At 48.4% G+C, this 20,782-nt stretch overlaps 1 protein-coding gene across 3 annotated transcripts in view; it reads right to left on the reverse strand.

Annotated features, from left to right (window-relative positions):
- The window catches only part of ANKRD27 (ankyrin repeat domain 27), a 63,026-nt gene that overhangs the window by 6,884 nt on the left and 35,360 nt on the right, over positions 1 to 20,782 (reverse strand). For 2 of the 3 annotated variants that reach the window (XM_083164437.1, XM_083164436.1), the window contains exons 6-22: positions 20,412 to 20,471; positions 19,223 to 19,276; positions 19,017 to 19,082; positions 17,402 to 17,478; positions 16,376 to 16,497; positions 15,822 to 15,900; positions 13,449 to 13,581; positions 8,786 to 8,875; positions 8,255 to 8,382; positions 7,788 to 7,870; positions 6,602 to 6,717; positions 4,075 to 4,167; positions 2,599 to 2,796; positions 1,623 to 1,682; positions 1,416 to 1,535; positions 781 to 825; positions 329 to 451 (exon numbers count right to left, since the gene is read on the reverse strand). In XM_083164437.1, coding sequence (XP_083020563.1) covers positions 329 to 451; positions 781 to 825; positions 1,416 to 1,535; positions 1,623 to 1,682; positions 2,599 to 2,796; positions 4,075 to 4,167; positions 6,602 to 6,717; positions 7,788 to 7,870; positions 8,255 to 8,382; positions 8,786 to 8,875; positions 13,449 to 13,581; positions 15,822 to 15,900; positions 16,376 to 16,497; positions 17,402 to 17,478; positions 19,017 to 19,082; positions 19,223 to 19,276; positions 20,412 to 20,471 — 1,647 coding nt within the window. The remainder of the gene's footprint in view (positions 1 to 328; positions 452 to 780; positions 826 to 1,415; positions 1,536 to 1,622; positions 1,683 to 2,598; positions 2,797 to 4,074; positions 4,168 to 6,601; positions 6,718 to 7,787; positions 7,871 to 8,254; positions 8,383 to 8,785; positions 8,876 to 13,448; positions 13,582 to 15,821; positions 15,901 to 16,375; positions 16,498 to 17,401; positions 17,479 to 19,016; positions 19,083 to 19,222; positions 19,277 to 20,411; positions 20,472 to 20,782) is intronic. The other variant, XM_083164438.1, reaches the window with a different exon arrangement.

Consider the following 20,782-nt stretch of genomic DNA (forward strand, 5'->3'; position numbering starts at 1 on the left):
CGAACAGAGTTTTATAAGCAAACAATATAGGGAATGATTAATTAAAAATTGTTAATTAGCCACATTTTGGATTTGTTTTTCCCAACCAAATTGGTCAACCATTGCAACATAGGCTTCCCTACATTGAGAGAACCAATCCAACCAGAATCTATGGGGATAACTGTGCGCTGTCTGGATGTGCGCACACTACAGTTTTATATGGGCAGCAATCTTTGCTCCATCCCGGCGCACATCTATGTGAGCAGATGCTGACATACCCACACGTTTAACCAGCAGACTCATTTACTAGACATCCCTCTGGTTGACCATTAAGTGAAGCAGGACGTACCTTCTGTACAGGGCCACAGGTCCGACACTGGCACAAAGGGTGGCAGAACTCTTTATTACCAACCAGAGAATCTTCTAATTCATCTTCAAAGTCTTCATCCACCCACTCTAACAGGTAGCGGACCTGCGGAGACAGCAGCCAGACAGTACAGGTGTCAGTAACATCCGCTGATGTCCGGGGGTCTCTGCCTTATACATCGGATAAGAGGAGAAGGCGATTGTACTGAAGGTCTGATCTCACGTGAAACCCAGGACCACTGCTGGTTTATACATACAATACAATAATACCTATCGGGAGAGGAGATTGAATCCCTCATATACGTAAGTGGGCTGGGAAGTAGCCCCCTTCCATGTCATATGGATTCATACTGACTTACACCCACATTTGTTTTTTTTGAGGGAATGGAAAATAAGACGAGGGGAACCTCCAGAGGGGCGTCCCCATCCACCTACCATTTCCAAGTCCCCATCGGAAACCGCTCGTAAAAGTTTTTCCACCTGTGAAAAAATAAATAAATAAATTATCTTCAAGGACAATGACACCAGATTGTGCCATTGTGTCCTGCAGACCAAGCATGCCTGCTCTCCCACTACCAGACTGTGGGCAAGGATGGAGCTACCCTCTCCTGGCAGAGGGGAGCAGTATATGTACAAGTGCTCGCTCACCTCTCAGCCGGTCAGCTTTTAGTGACGATTATTAGCAGAAAGCTATAGTTTTACCTGGGATACCTACAAATGTCCTGCGGTCAGAATATAGACACTGGCATCCCGAAGGAGGGAATGCCAACAGGGGTCAGATAAGTAGACTTACCCTCCATCTGCCAACCCCCCCAAACCCTTCCTGTCCCCCTCCAATGTAAATTGATTATCAATGGAGCATAACTCTGTCATTTATCATATTATGAATGAGGGACACAGATGTGTAGCAGTACTGTGAATGGGGGTAGGCAGAGATGGGTGCATTGAACTGGGTATACTGCTGTATGATTTGGGGATACCGATGTTAGGCGTCTTCTGTAAATCATCACAGTCAATAAAATATAAATCCAACATCATTAAACATCTATATGAGCCACAAGAGCATTTACCTCTTTATATTTGCCCTTCACGTCATCTTGTCTGGTGCTGGCCGACGATGAGGACAAGCTGGACTCGGAGGAGTCTTGGCTGATGGTGTCGGCAGACTGTAGTAGTGACCGGCTGGGAGACTGCACAGTGAGAGAGACAATGCAGTAATATAAGTGACAGAGCACCGGGGCAGATTATCACTACAGTGCACTGATGCCAGCAGTTACCTCGGAATTACTCTGCACCCTCGTGTCTTCAACATGCGCAATCTCCATGATGGACAGAATCTAGGAGCAGAAGTAACTGATTAATACACAGCTTCCTTCCATCCTCTCCGCACTGACACACGCATGGAACATATACAGCACACACATGAATAAGGGGATTATTTTACCTTCAAATCCATATCGCCAAAGTCAAACATAGCACACAGACTAACCCCTAGCTGCATCTAGGCGACACAGTGACTATCCCCAGCTGGGGAGTCACAGAAGCTGTTGGAGCCAATTCTTGTGGCTACAGCAAACTGACATTACTGCCCCCCAGCCCCCTGGTGCTAGCTAGTGTGTCAGCTGAGGGCTAAAGGAGAAATCCCCCCAATTGAGAACTCTTAATTAGAAAATAGTTATCTGGGGGTAATTCAGTACCGATCGCTAAGCAACGGTCATTAGCTGCTTAGCAAACGTCACAACTGCGCACTCCCCTGAATCCCTTCAGTATCGTAGCAGGAGAAATCATTCGATGGTCGCTGATTAAACTGACATTATTTAGGAGGAAGACTGGGTGGGCGGCGGTCCTGTTAGGTCAGCCGCCCACCCCGAGCAGGCATCAGCGTTGCCCTGGTCTGGCCATGTGTCCACTCCCGGCCCTCCCTCCCTGTGCAAACCCCGACCATCACTACAAGCAATCCCGAATAAGCCCCTCAGTCACCATTTTCATATTGATTCAAAGAGAACTGAAGGGTCTGTAATTGTTCTCTTTTAGGTTATTCTCTGGGTAATACAGGAACCATCGCTTGGCCACATGGTTTAATGTCATCAGAAGATATCACACATATGATATTTAGAGTATGGACTTTACAATGTATGTACACATGACCAGTGAGCCAGCACTATGGCAGTTATACAAACCCACCAACTGCACACAGGATGAGCCAGCATGTACAGGCCGCACCCCCACACCAGTGTTCCCAGGACGCGTTACCTTGGAGTTAAGAGCACACTGCAGGGGAGTCTCCTTGCGCTTGTTTACTACGCCGGTGCTAGCTCCGTTCTGTAACAGTACTTCAATGACGCCCTGATATCCCCAGCGGGCGGCTATGTGCAGCGCTGTGTCGCCTTTCTCATTAACACAATCCATTCTACAAGAGTTTACATCGTAATAGACTAAAGCCTTCACGCACTGGAAGAAGAGAGGTAACAAGTAACACAGGCCAAATACGCACACTATACTTATGTTCCTACAAAGGGGAATGTTTAAACATACAATATACATACAATATTATATAACCTTACTTCACCTAAATATTCAGACATACACAAAATGCATATTCTATTATGTGCAGGCAGCAGGGCATTTACCAGGTCACTGGTGCTGCTTTAAACACCATTAACAGTGCCATCTAGGGGTTATATCAATAATTCATTGGCACTTTGTTAAAACAAATATATAAGGTGAAGAAGGAGGTCTGTGCAGGTTTGTGCTTGAATATGTTTTCGACTGTATCATTTTCCACATCTGTGCATTTCTCTATATGCAAAGGTCTTGTTTATTAGTGATTTATATATTAATAGATTAAACCATCAACGTGTTTATCCCTTGTATATGTGCTGGTGTCTAACATTTAGTATATGTGTTTTATGCATTAGAGGAGTGGCTTGGGGATTACCAATGAGAAGGAGGAGCTTGCAAGGGTTTCCCAAGGAAGAGGAGGAGGAGCTGGCAGGTGGTTCCCCAAGGAGGAGCTGGCAAGGGTTTCCTCAAGGAAGGAGGAGGAGGAGGAGCTGGCAAGGGTTTCCTAAAGGAAGAGGAGCGGCAATGGTTTCCAAGAAATAGGAGGATAAGCTAGCAGGGGTTTCCCCAAGGAAGAGGAGGAGAAGCTGCAGGGATTTCCCCCAAGGAAGAGGGGCTTTCCCCAAGGAAGAGCAGCTGGCAAGGGTTTCCAAAGAAAGAGGAGGAGCTGCAGGGATTTCCCCCAAGGAAGAGGAGGAGGAGGTTCCCCAAGGAAGATGAGCTGGCAAGGGTTACCCCAAAGAAGAGGAGGAGGATAAGGGGTCTCCCCAAGGTAGAGGAACTGCAAGGGTTTCCCAAGGAAGGAGGAGGAGCTGGTAAGGGTTTCCTAAAGGAAGAGGAGCAGCAACGGTTTCCCTTGGAAGAGGAGGAGGAGCTGGCAAGGGTTTCCCCAAGGAAGAGGAGCTGGCAGGGGTTTCTCCAAGGAAGAGGAGGTGGGGGGGGGGGGGTTCCCCAAGGTAGAGAAGGAAAAGTAGGAGGAGCTGCAGGGGTTTCCCCAAGGAAGAGCAGCTGCAGGGATTTCCCCAAAGAAGGAGGACCTAGCAAGGGGTTCCCCAAAGAAGGTGGAGGGGCCGACAGACCTTACTGGTTAAACCGGTTCCAACATCTTACGAACATGGTTCGTTTTGCAAATCAATACAAAATGTACAGAAACCCTAAAATACTTACATCTTCATGTCCATACGTGCAGGCGAGATGCAGCGGGGTGTTCCCATTATTATCCTGTATGTCTCTGCTTGCCTTATAATGTAACAAAAGAAGCTAAAAAAAATAAAATAAAAATGTATAATAATAATAAATAAATAAATAATAATAATAATACACAAAACAGACTAATACCCCTTTCACATCGCAGACACGGTTTAAAAACCGGTATTTTAAAACGGTAATTAAAACGGGTCAGAGCCTTAACAGTGACCCAGATTACCGTTTCAAATACCGGTTAAGTGTCATTCACATAGCACTTGAAACGTTTCATCCAGAACACGTTTCAAGTGCTATGTAGCCACTGTGGGTTGTGTGTGTGGGGGGGGGGGGGGGGGGGGGGAGCCGGCGGCCACTATACGGGGGAAGCAGCAGTAGCAGAGGGGTGGGCGGGCACTCTCCTTGGCACTCACCCTGACCCCGGGAGGGCGATGGAGGTGCACATCGGGCTCGGGGGGGTATACAAGCAGCCGCCCGGTAAGATGATACGGGGAGCCTTTGAGAACCTCTTTCTGAGCGTGCGGGAGGCGCTGCAAGGTGAGCGCAGAGCAGCAGCCGCACCTGAGGCGTCCCAGCCGGCTCCAATCTGGGGAGAGCCAGCAGCCACTTACCCACATTCCAGCTGGAGCGAACACCCGGAGCCACAGCCCCTCTCCGCCTGGTCCGAACCCCGAGGCAGCCAATCACCCGGCTGGAGAGCGCAGCCAGAGGCAGCTCCCCGCAGCGAGGTCTCTCAGTACCCTCAGCTCAGCGGCTGCTCCACGGAGCTGAAGGAGATCCTGGGTGACCGGGAAGGGATGCTGGAGACCGAGGAGGTCAGCTCAGAGCACGCCACCAAGGAAGGCTACCCGCTGGCCGCGGAGGGCATCTCTGACAGTGCCAAGGAGATCTGCAAAGCGGTGTCCGTGTCCCTGGGGCTGAGCATGGAGGCGCTGGAGCAGCTGAGCGCAGGGGCAGAGGCGCAGAGGGGAGACTGCATGTTCGCCGCCTCCTGCACTCACACCATGGACACCAACAAGTGCCAAGTGGGTGAGAAGGAGAAGAATGACACCTCGTCCCCCCAGTACCGGGACGGGGCCTTTAGGAGGAGCGGCCACACAAACTTCTCCTCTGGCAAAGCCCCAGAGGATGGCAGTGCGCTGGGCACGGATGAGAAGGAGCAGCCCTGTACGGACGATAACCGATCGCCGGAGCACAGGTACAGGGGGGGGGGACAACGACTGGGGGGACAGAAGCTGGTCACGGGGGTGTCCCGTAGAGGTGCTGTGCCAGTGGTGCACACCTGGACACCACTGGCGCGCACCTATTGTATAGCAGTGGGATTGTGCTTGTGCTTGTGAAGTTTGCCTGAAATACCGTTTCAGACAAACTGTACACATTCACATTGCACAAAAAACGGCAAGGAACCGTGTAGGACTCTGCTTTTTACACGGTTCGAAATGCCAGTTAATTTAAAACGGTAAATTGCCTGTGGTGCATTCACAGTGCACCCTTAAACGTTTTAAAAAGGGAAAAAAAACGGCAATATACCGTTTTAAAAGTGCGATGTGAAAGGGGTATTAAGGCCCCCTTACACTTGTTCAACTTATTGATCAACAAATTGAACCTGATTGACTCAAGATTTATCCTATGTGCAGGAGGTTCAATCTCTTACAATCTCTTGGTTATACCCAATGGCACGGGATTGTGGATTGTGTCCTACACATCAGGCACATAAGATTTTGTCAGACGGCACAGCAGATCTTGTCAGATAAATTGACTCAAATTGGATGAAATTGGATGAAATCTTACAAAATCTCACAAGTGTAAGGGGCCCTTAATAGGGACAGAACCCCAGAGACAATGGGAGAAAGGCTCATGAGCGATTGTCTTCGGTTACATTATTTATCGGATGATTGTACCAAACGCCACATATATCCACACTACGATGGTGGACCTGCGCAATTCACCCCACACCACAACACACACACGCATACAAAGCCAAACACGTGGGGAAGTGCAGACACACAGAGCTGGACAGGTGAAGGGTGCGGGGGCTCAGTGTGGGGTCAGTACAGTGCCCATTTGTAGCTGCTCCCCCAGCCCGAGAACTGCTGCAGCCGCCTGCAATCACAGACATACGCCTGTTTCCAGCTGCGTACTATGCACCATGTATGTACAGACTGGTCCCAGCATCGGTCCTACTGTATGTAGTGGTCGCTATACGGTCACTCGGATAGAACTGATCACTGTTCTCACATGGAACCTTTATCCACACAATAGGTCAGTACATTGACTACAACATTGTTACTAAAGGTAACAACCCTTCAACCGTTTGTTGAAGGGTTGAAAAAAAAAAACCCGTTAAATTGTTACATAACGCCTTCATTTACTCGCCTCAAGCATAAGATTGCCTCTCTGTCTGACACAAAGCAGCACAAAGCCCAGCGTTAGGGCCACACGGACAGATCAGTTAGAGGTCTGCGTGGTCAAAGCTAAAACACTGCCTCACCGATATCTTCTGTTGGCCTTTCTGGCAAGCAAGGTGCAGGGGAGTGGATCCGTGGTAATCTGTGGCGTTAACCAGCGCTCCTTTAGAGATCAGTAAATCAATGCACCGAGACTGACCTAAAAGGAGAGAGCATTGCAAACAGAAGCGGTTACAGGGCGACCACATTACAGAAGGAATACATAAGCGTTCCCGGCGCTTGGGATGGAGGTAATCAAAAGACTGGCACTGCCATCACGATACAGAGGATCCCTAACCTTTTCCCCCCTAACCCTTTCCTCCTATACCCAAAATCCCCTCTAGTGACTATCCACCACCACCCCCCGCCTCCACCCGAGCCTAATGCTTCGAGACTGTTGATGGGACACCCATCAGCATCTACGTCGAAGTTCCTGAGCCGATATTTTGGCGGCAGTCAAGATTCCGTCGTTGGGATTCAAACTGCATCCCAGACAGAAGCCGTAACTGGGCATCCACTGCGCTCTTTATAACTCCCTTGATACAGTTTAGAAACGCGACAGTATGCCACAACACAGTATCAAGCGTATGGCTAATCAGGAAAAAAGCAAATTTAAAAAAGGTATGTTCTTGTGCCACGGAGAGACGCAGGAAAACCGCTGGCATTGAGCCCAACATATGTGTGCAGGAAAATGTGTTATTCATGTGCAATTTCTCCATATGTTACATAGTTACATAGTAGGCAAGGTTGAATAAAGACTTTCGTCCATCAAGTTCAACCAAGTTAAGCTAATTCTCCCTAGATATCCTCATATTTAGTTGTTACATTTGCTTCCCTAATTTATTTTGAGTAGCCCTGGATATTTTTAGCCAATAAGTGTTCATCCAGCCTTGACTTGAACAAATTTATTGACGATGCCGACACAACCTCCTTTGGCAGAGAGTTCCAAAGTGTGATTGCTCTGACTGTAAAAAATGTCCTTCTTCCAGCTGTATGAAATCTTTTTTTTGATCTAATCTATGCTCATGGACCCTGGTCCTAGTCTCATTTCTTGTAGTAAATAGGGTCTGTGCCAATTCCTTATATTGTCCCCTGATGTATTTAAACATGGTAATCATGTGTCCCCTTAGTCTACGCTTTTCTAATGTAAATAGTATAATCCATCCGTACCATAACAGAGCATAACCGTGCCGCCGTCACCAGAATAAACGTCACATCTACAGAACTTACCACAAATAGCGGCTATGTGAAGGGGGGTGTAACCGCGGTCATCCCGAGAAAACGGTGTAACAATAGAAGTATCATTTAGCTTCCTAAAGAAAAATAACATATACAAGATTTATTTTACAGAAAAACGCTACTTCTGTTATAATGCTTATATTTTATATACTTCAGAGAACACAAGGTAGGCTGGTCTCTTCTTATGTAGAATGTAGTAATCATGCTCACTGCCGAATATTACATGGGGGATAATGGTCACCATACATTCTGGGAATATTATTAGTCAGAGAGTTCCACGACTATGTTAGGGACTGGAGGCTGCAGATCCAGGTCTGTTATACACGGAACTCCAAGAGAATTCAGCTATCCCAACCATATACACCAGATAGAATAGGGTTCTGTGCTACTGTAAGTGACACTACCTACTTATGTCTTTATGTGAGGAACAAGAACAGCTTTAATAGTGAGATCGTTACCCAGAAGCCAACTTGTCACATCGGTCACAGGAGCAGAGCGGGTGACACATCTTCTGTACCACAACTTCATCCGCGTCACCTTGGTTCAGCATTTTCTCAACTTCTTCCTGATTCCCTGAGGCGATGTGCTACGCGGCGGGAGACGGAAACACAATGAAGTGCATGGAGGAATTGGCAAAAGCAGCAATCTAATTCTTTACAATAGAAATATAATAACTGTAGTACTGACAGGGAGGATATTTGTAGCGTAATAAAAATTGGAGAACGGCAACAACACTTGTGAGTAAATTTACTAAGCTTTTTAATAAATATAAAGCGGTGATATTGCCCATAGCAACCAATCATTTCTCTATTGCATCCTAGCAAATGGGCAGAATCTGATAACTACGGGCAACATCACCTATTTCCAAATGATGCACTTCATTACAGGCTGGTGTGGTTTTCAAGTTGGCCACTAGGGCACAGTTCTGTTGGCGGCTGGGTCGCGGCTGCCTTCGCTGCGACAAGGCCAAAGTAATGTAGAGTATTCACCTCGAATAAGCAATCAATGGGGGCGGAGGAGGATCTGGACATGGAGTTCATTCTCTGCCAGAGTAACGATTTATCATTCCCCTCAGCGTCCTGCAGACCAACATAAAAACAAGTTGTGATGTTGCCACGTGACAACAAGGGAGACGCTGCAAAACGATCAACAAACGAAAGCCCAAAAATTTTTCGGTACTTGTTTCCTAGCACGGCGCCACCGATTTTAATTGTATCCATTGGGTCGGAAAAATCGGGTCGATCGCGTCAATCGCATCGCATGCGATGGACCCGATTTTTACATTGGAATCAATGTAAAATGGTCCCTGAGACCCGATTTTACATTGATTTCAATGTAAAAAGGGCCAAAACACCCCATTTTAATACCAAACCCCCCATATGTTTGAAATGCCCCCCCCCCCATTGTTAACGCCAACCCGAAGCATGGCGAGCCTGCGAGGGGCGGCGGTACGCGTCCTCCGACCTTTTCATACCCCTACTATACACATCGGCGTGGAGTTGATGTAATAAAGTGTGGCGAGCGGCCGCGCATAACTTCACAGGTATACGCGTCCCCTCGCCACGCTTCGGGCTCGGTGGCTCGCCACACTTTATAAAATCGGCTCCACGCCGACGTGGATAGTAGGGGTATGAAGAGGTCGGAGGACGCATGCCGCCGCCCCTTGCGGGGTCGCTGCGGTCGCCACGCTTCGGGTTGGCATCAATAGTGGGGGGCATTAAACATACTTTTTTTACATTATAATGGCCCGCGACCGACGCGATCAACCCGATTTTCACTTTAAAAATAATTTAACATTGTTCCCTATGGGAAAATCGCGTCGGGTCGCATCGCGGCCCCTTATTAAGGGCCACGATGGATGCGATCAACGAGATTTTGTCTTTCACCGGCAAATTAGCTGGTGATTGACAGAAAATCGGGTCCATCGCATTGATTGTAAACCTTAAGTACCTTAAACTTCAGGCATACAATCAACGAGATGGGCGCCGTGCTAGGAAACAAGTAACAAAATTTCAATAGATAACTTCAATTATTTGGACGTTACAGCTTCATGTGTTGCAGGTGCAGACTAAACAGTTAGGCGTCGGGGGGGGGGGGGGGGGTGTTGGTGTTCCGTAAGTACCCAGTCGGGACTCTTAGCATCTGTCCGTCTTCTGATCAATAGCATCGCGACCACCGTCACATATTTATTCCTCAAATTCAATTTGTGATTCTGCCACCATCCCCGCCCCCTCATGCATCCTCCAGCTTCCCTCCCTATATGGAACCCTTCCAGTGCAGATGGTGGTCTGTCCAGGAATCCTCACAAATGCAGGGGAGGTGACAATCTGGGCCTATAGGGACAGCAGTGATTGGGGTGAGCAGAATCTATTCGGTCAGCTGCAGAAAGTCACTTTCCACCCTCTGTGCCCTTGATACCTTAACCCAACCTAACAGCCACCGCTACAAATACAGCGATCGGCTGGTAAACGCTGCGTCGGATATACGCCATGGTCAGGAATAAGCCCCACTACCATAGGCGAATCTAGAAATATGGTAATGGGTGGTCCCAGACTCAATCACCCAGCATGTGCGACTATTGCGCGGTGAAGCCGTGCAGCAAAAAGGGGGCGTGGTCTCATGGAAAGGAGGCGTGGCATCACAAAAAGGGGCATGCTATTACACATAGCCATGCCCATGCCACACACCATGCCCATTACACATTTTAGCAAACTCCATAATACTCATTACACATATTACACATAAAGCCACACGCCATAATGCCAATTACACATAAGTCCATAACGCCCATTACACATTGTGCCACACATCAAGATGCCCATTGCATACTATATAACAAACCGTAGTGCCCATTACATATTTGACACATAAGTGCCACTTACCTACATGCTCATTGCTAGGGGGTTCTTACTTGATGCCAGGGGCTTCATGCTCGATGCCAGGGGCTTCGTGCTCGATGCCAAGGGGGCTTCATGCTCATTGCCAAGGGGAAATACATGCTTGTTGCCAAGAGGGCATATACTGTACGTCCCGCATACTCCGAGCAGGTAATGCAGGGCTGAGCAGTGTCCTGCAAATGCCAGAGGGTGTACTATATGGCATCCGGGCCTGGATTCCTAGGGACCCTGTTGAACTTCTATCTTCAGGTAACTGCCCCAGGTAACTATATCCCTCCTTCTCCTACTACCCCATGTAACTGCTGCTTGACATTGTACTAGTCTACTACCCCAGATAATTGCTTCTTCTGCTACTAGCACCCCATGTAACTATTGCTTCTACAGGGTGGGACTGGGGCATCCCTGATCACAAGCACCTGAGTCCTGACCTGCTCTAAGTAAACTGAAAGAGGTACAGTGGCAGCCACCTGCTGCTGATAGTGCCAACACTGAGCACTCACCTGGGTCAGCTCAAGGGTCCTCCAGCCCTCCTTCTGTAACTGGCAGGGCTGCAGAGAGGATAGGGCAGCTGCTTTTTAATAGCGTACTGTCGGGAGCGTTGGGATCCTGTCACATTGACTCAAACACACGTATGCAGCGTGCCCGGCTGTTCCATGACTACTAGCCACTAGATGCACCGCTGCAATGTTTATTTATGCTAGCGGAACCCGGCCCCTGCAGTCCTATGTTCAGCACTTTCCGGCCTAATTAGGACTTGGAGGAGACACAAAGGTGAGATTCCTGGATCATGTATCCGTCTTCTCTCTGCCGTTTGATGTCTGATAGACATTCTTTCTAGAACTAAACAGAGCAGAACAATGTCTGACATAATTACCCCAGACCATCATAGGGGTCCCTCACCCCCATACCCCTGACCATCATAGGGGTCCCTCTCCCAAATACCGCAGACCATCATAGGGGTCCCTCACCCCCCATACCATCAAAGGGGTCCCTCACCCCCCATACCATCAAAGGGGTCCCTCACCCCCATACCATCACACGGGTCCCTCACCCCTATACCCCAGACCATCATAGGAGTCCCTCACCACCATTCCATCAAAGGGGTCCCTCACCCCGAGACCATCATAGGGGTCCCTCACCACCATTCCATCAAAGGGGTCCCTCACCCCGAGACCATCATAGGGGTCCCTCACCACCATTCCATCAAAGGGGTCCCTCACCCCCAGACCATCGTAGGGGTCCCTCACCCCCATGCACCAGACCATCTCTTAATGCAGCCTAACCCTCAGCTTGCAGCCTGGTTCTAAACATTCCCTCTAGTGCCTAAACCTAACTAACGTACCCCATGTCCAAAACCTAACCCCCCCCCCCCCACACACAGCCTGATGCCTCCGAGCACGTCCCACCCATCCTCCCTTCACCCCTGGTAGCCGCGGCGCGCACAGTTTGGGAACCGCTGCCGCTGGCAAAGAAGCAGCTCTGTCGACATCTTCAATACTCCCGCTGGAGCTTGCGGCCGGCAGCCAATCAGGAGCGGCATTGGTGGTATTGGTGGCCGCTCCTGATTGGCTGCCGGCGGTCCAGTGGGAGCATTGAAGATATCGACGGGGACGGAGCTGCTGCGGCAGTGCGGTTATGCTTAGAAGTTAAAAAGTAATTGTAAACAGTCGGGCAGCGCACAGCCCTTTTCTGCCCGGCTGTCATTTTTTAAAATTGTGTGTGCGGCGGTCTAATGGGTGGTCCGGTGCACCCCCGGACCACCCCTTAGATTCGCCTATGCCCACTACCACATATAAAAATAAAGGCACTCCCTGAGTTGGGGGTGGGTTGTACAGGGTGGGGGGTTTTGTGGTAGGTTTCTTTTGAGGGGTTATGGGGGTTGTTTTGAAAGAGGCTTTTTAGATAAATAGATAGTTCGATATCGATCCTTAAATACTATTGACATCTGTTCTTGATCTGTTGCTGTTTTATTTCTATTTGTTGCAGGCTGATTTTGTATAATTTGATGCATCAACAATCTTTGTTTTATATAGTCCTCCTTATATTTAACTAACTGTGCCCGAATGTTGCCTTCGGGTCTTTTGGTTTTTATCTCCTTCACAAGGGGATACTCTATAACTCCTTCCTATAATCTATGTCTCATGCCTGTTTGCAATATGTTGCTCCTACGTTGTATGCATGTCATCTATGTAAAGTATGTCTAACGTAGTTATGGTTATGTGCAGAAAATTAATAAAAATAATGACTGAATTAAAAATAAACAAAAAAATAAAGGTCTATGTGGTCAAGGATTACATTACCAGTATCACGTAACCCATCGTTTCCCAACTATTTGGAATCACTGATTATCAGAAGTTTGTTTACAAGACTTCTAGTCCAAAAAGTTCTCCCTTCCCAACTATGTTCCCCACCCAGCCCAATGCACTCCCCATTCTCAGCCCTGCTAATGCACTGAGAAGTGAATTGTAACAACATGGGGATTAAATATTTATTTTCCCTAATTACTGTCCATTAGCAGAGGGCGCTGATTGCACTACAGATAACAGCGAAGGCTGTGTAATTACATATATGCATCGACGTGTCGGAAGTCCCGCTGTCCGCAGAGCTTGAGGTTGACCATACATTTATCTCCAGCTGTGAAACCAGTGATCTTCATATTGGAGAGATGCAATCAGAGAATCCCTGGGCTTTACACCCAAGCCTCTGTGGAACCAACAGCCACCAAAATATAACGAAGTGGAAGCCTCCTACTCACCGCCGTCGGCTCAGTCAGGTTTCCTTGTCGGATAAACTCAATGGCGGCCTCAACGGAGGTCAGGCAGTAACCCAGTTCGTCCTTTGGGGTGCTACAGAATCGGAAGTTCTTGATGTAGCTCAAGTTTGCCATCCTAAAAAGAAATTAAGTTGCAGACATCAGTGTAATGCTGGGACCCGCTCCTGCTGACTTTACTGACGTAGCCGATGATTGTATATTACGATGTGTCTATGTCTGTTGATTACAACTTCAGTCTAATATAAGCCACAAATAAAGGTGCTCATCTACTCTAGTGCTCAGAGAGTCCGCAAGCTACTGCTGCATGGGTCCAACACAGACAGTGTTCCGGTCACTGAACGGATGTATAGTGACTGGTTATAGTGATATGAATGGTGTCAGACACAATATAAATGATCACTGTAACCTCATGTGCTGCACAGAGGACACAGAGCAGCTGCCACAATGCACAGAATCTAAGAAGCATTATAACTCTGCATAAGCCCTTTTATTAGCAAAGTGCCACACAGAGGAAAACCCCTGGCTACTATGGACTGCACAGACTGCAGCCCGTAGAACCTGGATTAGGCTGTGTGATAAAACAGGAAGTTACGTTTTACAGGAATCCAGCTCTCTGCTTATCACATCCCAAACAGGCAGTCCTGGAGGGAGGAAGTACCTCCAAAAGGGACTGCCTTGTGTGTCCTTGACTGACAGGTCAGACTTCCAATAGGAAGTCACTGTCAGGCACAGCGAAGCCGGTGCAGTCACGGACTGCATCTGGCTCTCTGACACGGAGCGGGTTGGGGGATTAAATACCGCACTGATAGTGACTAAGGGGGAGGTGTACAAAGCAGTGCAGAGAGTGGAGAAGAGCACGAAGAGCGCAGTTGCCACATCCATTAATTAGCTTCAAGGTAGCATTTATCAAGTACATTGTATAAAATGATTGGTTGCTAAAGGCACATTTTTCACTGCTTGATACATTCCCCCAATATTTCTATAGCATACTGGGCAATGGAATTAATGGTAAACCTAGCAACATCAGACCGTCACCATCAGATCACCCTGTTCACACTGCTCCCAGAACGTCGCCATCAGATCCCCTTGGTCACACTGCTCGGTACTTGTGTATTATCAGGGTGCCCATTACATAGTGGTGTATTCAGAATACCAATACAGCACTATGCTGGCTACATAAACTACTTAAGTGTATCTGGAGCCCTAAAAATACACAATTCTTAATATCCCCACTATCCATGTCGGCGTGGAGTTCATCTTATAAAGTGTGGTGAGCGCAGCAAGCCACCAAGCTCGAATCGTAGCGAGCCCCGCGAGGGAACGGGGATATGCGTGCGCTCGCCACACTTTATAAAATCACCTCCACGTCGACATGGATACTGGGGGTATGACATGGATAGTAGGGGTATGACGTGGATAGTGGGGGTAAAATGGCTAGTCTATACTTACCCTCCTCCGGCCCGTGCACCACGTCGATCCCCACTGACTCATGCTGGGATCCACAGGGACTCCCCGGCAGTCGCATTCAGTCTCCCTGGAAACCATGTGATGCGCCGCCAGCAGCACTACGGAGGAGGGGGACTGAACGCTGCTGGAGGGTAAGTATAAACCACACCACCCTGCTCCTAGTGCTGCCCCCTGTATTATCACGGCGCCGGCTATTCTGACAAAGTATCTTAGCCTACGTTGAAAACGTAGCGTAGCCGGGCGCCCTGATAATACACAAGTACCCACTGCTCCCAGACCTTCACCATCAGATCCCCCCGGTCACACTGCTCCCAGACCGTCACCATCAGATCCCCCCGGTCACACTGCTCCCAGACTGTCACCATCAGATCCCACCGGTCACACTGCTCTCAAACAGTCCCCATCAGATCCCCCCGGTCACACGGTTCCCAGACCTTCACCATCAGACCCCCCCGTCACACTACTCCTAGACCATCTCCATCAGATCCCCCTGGTCACACTGTTCCCAGACCATCACCATCAGATCCCCCCGGTCACACTGCTCCCAGACCTTCACCATCAGATCCCCCTGGTCACACTGCTCCCAGACCGTCACCATCAGATCCCCCCGGTCACACTGCTCCCAGACCTTCACCATCAGATCCCCCCCGTCACACTACTCCTAGACCATCTCCATCAGATCCCCCTGGTCACACTGCTCCCAGACCATCACCATCAGATCCCCCCGGTCACACTGCTCCCAGACCTTCACCATCAGATCCCCCCGTCACACTACTCCTAGACCATCTCCATCAGATCCCCCTGGTCACACTGCTCCCCGAGCCAAGTCATTACAAGTAACAGGCTAGCACCAACCTGCGCACTGAACACTAGTATGTGACTACGTACCAATTTGGAATCTCTGTTTTTACAAGCAAATAAAGCAGCACAGACAGCAGGTCATCCGCACACATCGTCTCCATGTTCACTGAAAAAGACAAAGGAAAGAATATAAATACAAATCAATACGTGGACCAAGAACTCCAACGGGGAAATTGACACCTACTGTATATAGGATCCCATCAGCTGTAAATTAACCCATGAGAAAAGATCGGTGGAAGCGAGATCTTGGGACCCTTGCCCAAAGCTCCAAACAGGAACGGCTGATAATTAATATTAATGGAGCCTTCTTCAGCTCAACCAATACACTCCTCAGTAGGTAACAGAGGAAGCATGCCCTAGAAAGGACAGCTCACTCCTGATTGGAGGAGAGCTGCACCCACCCAATCAGGAAACCTATCTTCTGTACCCCTTCATCAGATCCTCTAGTATTCAGGGCAATATGGAACCTGGACATTCCTACTTTGCTAAAAATTATAAGCAACTCACTGTAAATGGTCAGAATATGGTTCCCATCACCCAATAAAGCTGGCCGCACCTTTTCCGCATCCTGCGGTACTAACCTCTCTGGCTGGGTGAGAGCATGATGGTGTGCACCACTTTCTTCAGGCAGATGAGTTTCTGCTGAGGGGAGGTGCAGCGGTTCAGCTGGCCCAGGACTCTCTTAGCACGGGGGATGTTAATGCTGGGGGAGGAAAGACATTAAACACTGACATTACCACCTCTCTGTACCATTAGTACGTCAGGCACCAGCAGAGGGAACAGATTCCCCTTTTCATTGAATATGGTCTGTATTGTATAGTGATTTGTATATTCTATTATTGCTCTTATTTCTGTTACCCCCTTTTGACCATTAGGGACTCAAAATATACGGTTAAGGACTTTGTACCTTTACTCCGGAATTTATACCAAGTCTTGTGTGCTTATTCGCAATAAGAGGAAGGGTTTTACAGCAAATTATACCTGGTGTATTTAAGTACTAAGGGTTATTCTAGTTCACTCTGACAAAATCCTTCTTAGATGGACAAAACCATGTGCACTGCAGGGGGGCAGATGTTACTTGTGCAGAGAGAGCTAGATTTGGGTGGGGTTTTACTTCAAAGCGAGATCTATATTGCAGTGTAAAAATAAAGCAGCCAGTATTTACCCTGCACAGAAACTAAATAACTCACCCAAATCTAATTATCTCTGCACATTTTACATCTGCCCCCCTGCAGTGCACATGGTTTTGTCCATCTAAGAAGGATTTTGTCAGAAAGAGTGAACTAGAATAAGGCCCTAAGTACAGTATGTAAACTGCGCGCTTCAATTGTTGTCCATTGGTTTGGGATTAATTGGACATTAACAGTTCTCACATGTAAAGAGCTGCAGAATATGTGGCTGCTATATAAGTATGTTAAATATAATGATTTTTGGGGATTTTTATATCGTTAAGAACATTACATCAGATACTACTGAAATCAGATTATTCTGCCAGTTCCATTCTTTGGCCGCTCACTAGAAATCCCTCTCCTCTAATGATTCAGATCTGGGATCCACTTCTTGGGCATCGCCTTGTCTGGCCTGGCCCGCTGGCAGCTCTCCCTTACCTGAACTCCGTCTTAATCCCGATATCCTTTTGCTGGACGTCTTGGAGACTTCTGGTAATCTTGTTAAACGCAGCATCCTAATAATTAAACCCAGACTGATAATTAGTGAGGGAAAACACTGGTAACATCCTCTACAGTCTTATACAGAAGCACATATAATATCCGTGTTATTACAGTTACTGCGCACATGGGACAGATGGCAATGTAACCGTATTACACAGGACTCAGGTTTAATCTACACTTTAGTTATTTTATACAGATTTTACACTGCCGCTTCAACACAGGTTATTACCGGGTAAACCCAGGTCGAATTGGACCTAACCCCCCCCTCCCCCCCCAAAAAAAACGGTTCCAGTGAACCAGGAATCCACATCAGGTAGCTTGCAGGGTTGGAAAAGGGAAGGACCCGGTTTAAGGGGAAGTGTGAATGGGTATCTTGGGTCATCTGATCTGGATCCCATTCACAGCATAGTGATACTTGATTTCTGGCGGTTCTCTCCAAGCACCATCAGGAGGGTTAACACTGAACCCGTGTGCAGTGTAAACTGGGCTGACCCAGAAATAACCAGGGTCAGAGCCATGATGTAAATGGGATCCATCCTGGATTGGAACAGTGGACCTTATTCTGATTGAGTCGGACGGCTGGGTGTTCAGTCGGACGGCCAATGTCTTGTGTTTGCGCATGTGCAGAGGCGTTTCTGCGCATGTGCGAATGCCTCGCATGTCCAAACACGGTGTGAATTCCATGCAGAAAAGGATCGTACGGACCCATCTGAGCAGGGGGTGGAGAGGGGCGTAAAGGGCTGTTTGGGCTCATTACCATATGCATACGCCCCGCATTACATGGGCGTTCCCATGAAAACGCTGGGCGTACATATGGTAATCCGGCCGTGACGCACGTGTGGGGGGCGGAATGCTGACATAGTCGGATGCCAGCTGCCCGCCCATATCCCTGCTTTTATACGGAAAAATGTCCGAGTGGTCTGGAGCACTCAGAGCTGTCTGACTGCTCGGTCCATCATTCGATGGTCGGCGACCATCGGAGGATGGGGGAGGTTCCCACAGATGGGGGAGTTGCTCACATAAAACATCCACTCGCGGTCCGTTCGCTCTGCATCTTACCACATTCGGACATTGTGAGCGATCCGTACAGTAGGCAGGGCTAAGAACACTCGGTGGCCATCCAAAATACGCTTCCGTTCGAGTAAACTAGAATAAGGGCCAGTGTTCCAAATCCTGGGTTAAACCCAGGAATTAATGTGAAAGGGGTATGACACTTTAGGGGTGATTCAGGTTGGTTTGGCCCAACAAGAATTCTGTCCTCGGACTGATGGTGCAGCTCTGCGTATCTGTATCGGCGAATATACGCATTTGTAAGGCTGCTGTGCAAATACCTTTGGCGACTATCACAGTCACTGGGAGGTATTAGCCCACTCGCTAAGCAGCAAAATACCTCTGCTTAGCGAATTAACCTGCTTCAGGCCAAACCAATCCACTCCTACATAAGGGTGGGAAACAGATTGTCCGAGGTCACATGGGTCACGGTTATGACCAGGACAAGTTGTCAATTTTGCTAATAATTCCACTGTACCTAAAAGTTTCCATTGGAACCCACCTCACTGGCTTCAATGGTCCCCACTTGCTTGAAGATAAGATCATAGATTCCGTGGTGGACATACATCTGCAGAAACACAAACAGTCACTGTGTAAGGACGGTGTAAGGACGGTGTAGGGGCGGTGTAGGGGCGGTGTAGGGGCGGTGTAGCAGTAACCAGGCCGGCAACAAAACATTCCAATAGCAGCAAATGATAATCCTCTCACCTCTACCGCCTGCTTCATCAGATTCATCTGCGTCTCCTGCTTCGCGATGGTTCTCTGCAACCCAGGAAACAGTACATGGGTCATTATAACAGGATCAATACTACCTACCAGTCTATGAGGTAAATTTACTAAAGTGTGAGTTTTTAGAAGTCTTGCCCATAGCGACCACATTCTACTTATTTACCTATCACTTTCTAGGATAATCGGTGGCATCTGATTGGTTGCTATGGGCAACATCTCTTACTTCGAAAAACTCACATTAGTAAATTTACCCCTAGGAGAGAGAGAGTGTCTTATCACACTGGCCCTTATTCTGATCGGTGGGGCCGGATCCGAATATGCGGCCAGGACCGTGCGTCCGAAACCCCGCCTTCCATATGGATCGCCAACTCCGTCCGAACGCGGTAAGAAGCTGGCCGCACGTGTATTTTTCATGAATACACCTCCTCCCTCTCAGGGAACCTCCCCCATCATTCGATGGTCGCAGACCATCGAATGCAGGACCGAGTGGCCAGGCAGCTCCCGCAACCTCAGACCACACGGGCATTTCTCCGTGCAAAAGCAGGTATCTGGGCGGGCAGCTGACATCCGGCGATGTCATATGTCCGCCCCCTACACGTGCGTGCCATGAAAGCGGGGCGTATGCATATGGTAATGAGCCCAAATAGCCCTTCACACCCCTCTCCACCCCCTGTTCATAGTGAACACATTTCATGCGGAATTTGGACGTGCGTTCCGTTCACACATGCGCAGAGACGCCTCTGCACATGCGCAGACACAAAACATCGGCGGGCCGAACGCACGCGGATATTACCGCACCAACCACAATAAGGGCCACTAAGACCAATTCACCATCACTAATGGGCCGTTACACAAGAGGCAGCTGCTGGTTTCTGTATATCGCAAGATGGACTCATTGATTTTACTTGCAGGACCCAACGCCATCTTCTAATGGTGCCGATTCAAAGAGCCTCACACATTCCTATGGGAAGGAGGTCCGAGGTTACTAAAAGGGACCAGAGTGTATTGCTCTTAGAATGTAAATTACTATAATTATCCAATGCTCTGCGGTCGTATGGTTGTACGGGAAGAGGGGATAATCATCCAAAGCAATCTGTATATAGGGGCACACAGAAACAAATGCAGATACTGAAAAAACGCCATAGCAGGTGGGGAACAGGAATCTTACCAGGTGAGAGTCCCGTAACAAATGCTGGAGACATTTCGTGTACAGCGCATTCACACTGTCCTAAGGGGGGGGGGGGGAGATAAAAATAATAATGGCAAGTCAGGATTGGACACCCAAAGAACAAGATTAAAAACAATGTCATCAAGATAATAAAAGATTGGGCCTTTTCACCACACGTGGGAGACATGCCCCTCCATACGTCCTTTCCATTACCCGCGGTATTGGGGCCGGGGTAACTTCATCCTGATGTTGTTCTATGAAACACCCCAAACTAAACTGCTCACTCATATCTGTAAGCACTGGGGAGACCACCACCCACCTTCGCTGGCTGCCCTTGTAGCCAAGATCAGTCACATGGCTTCCACGGAGAA

The sequence above is a fragment of the Crinia signifera genome, chromosome 11 (genome assembly GCF_055691185.1).
Source record: "Crinia signifera chromosome 11, ASM5569118v1, whole genome shotgun sequence".
Classification (NCBI taxonomy): domain Eukaryota; kingdom Metazoa; phylum Chordata; class Amphibia; order Anura; family Myobatrachidae; genus Crinia; species Crinia signifera.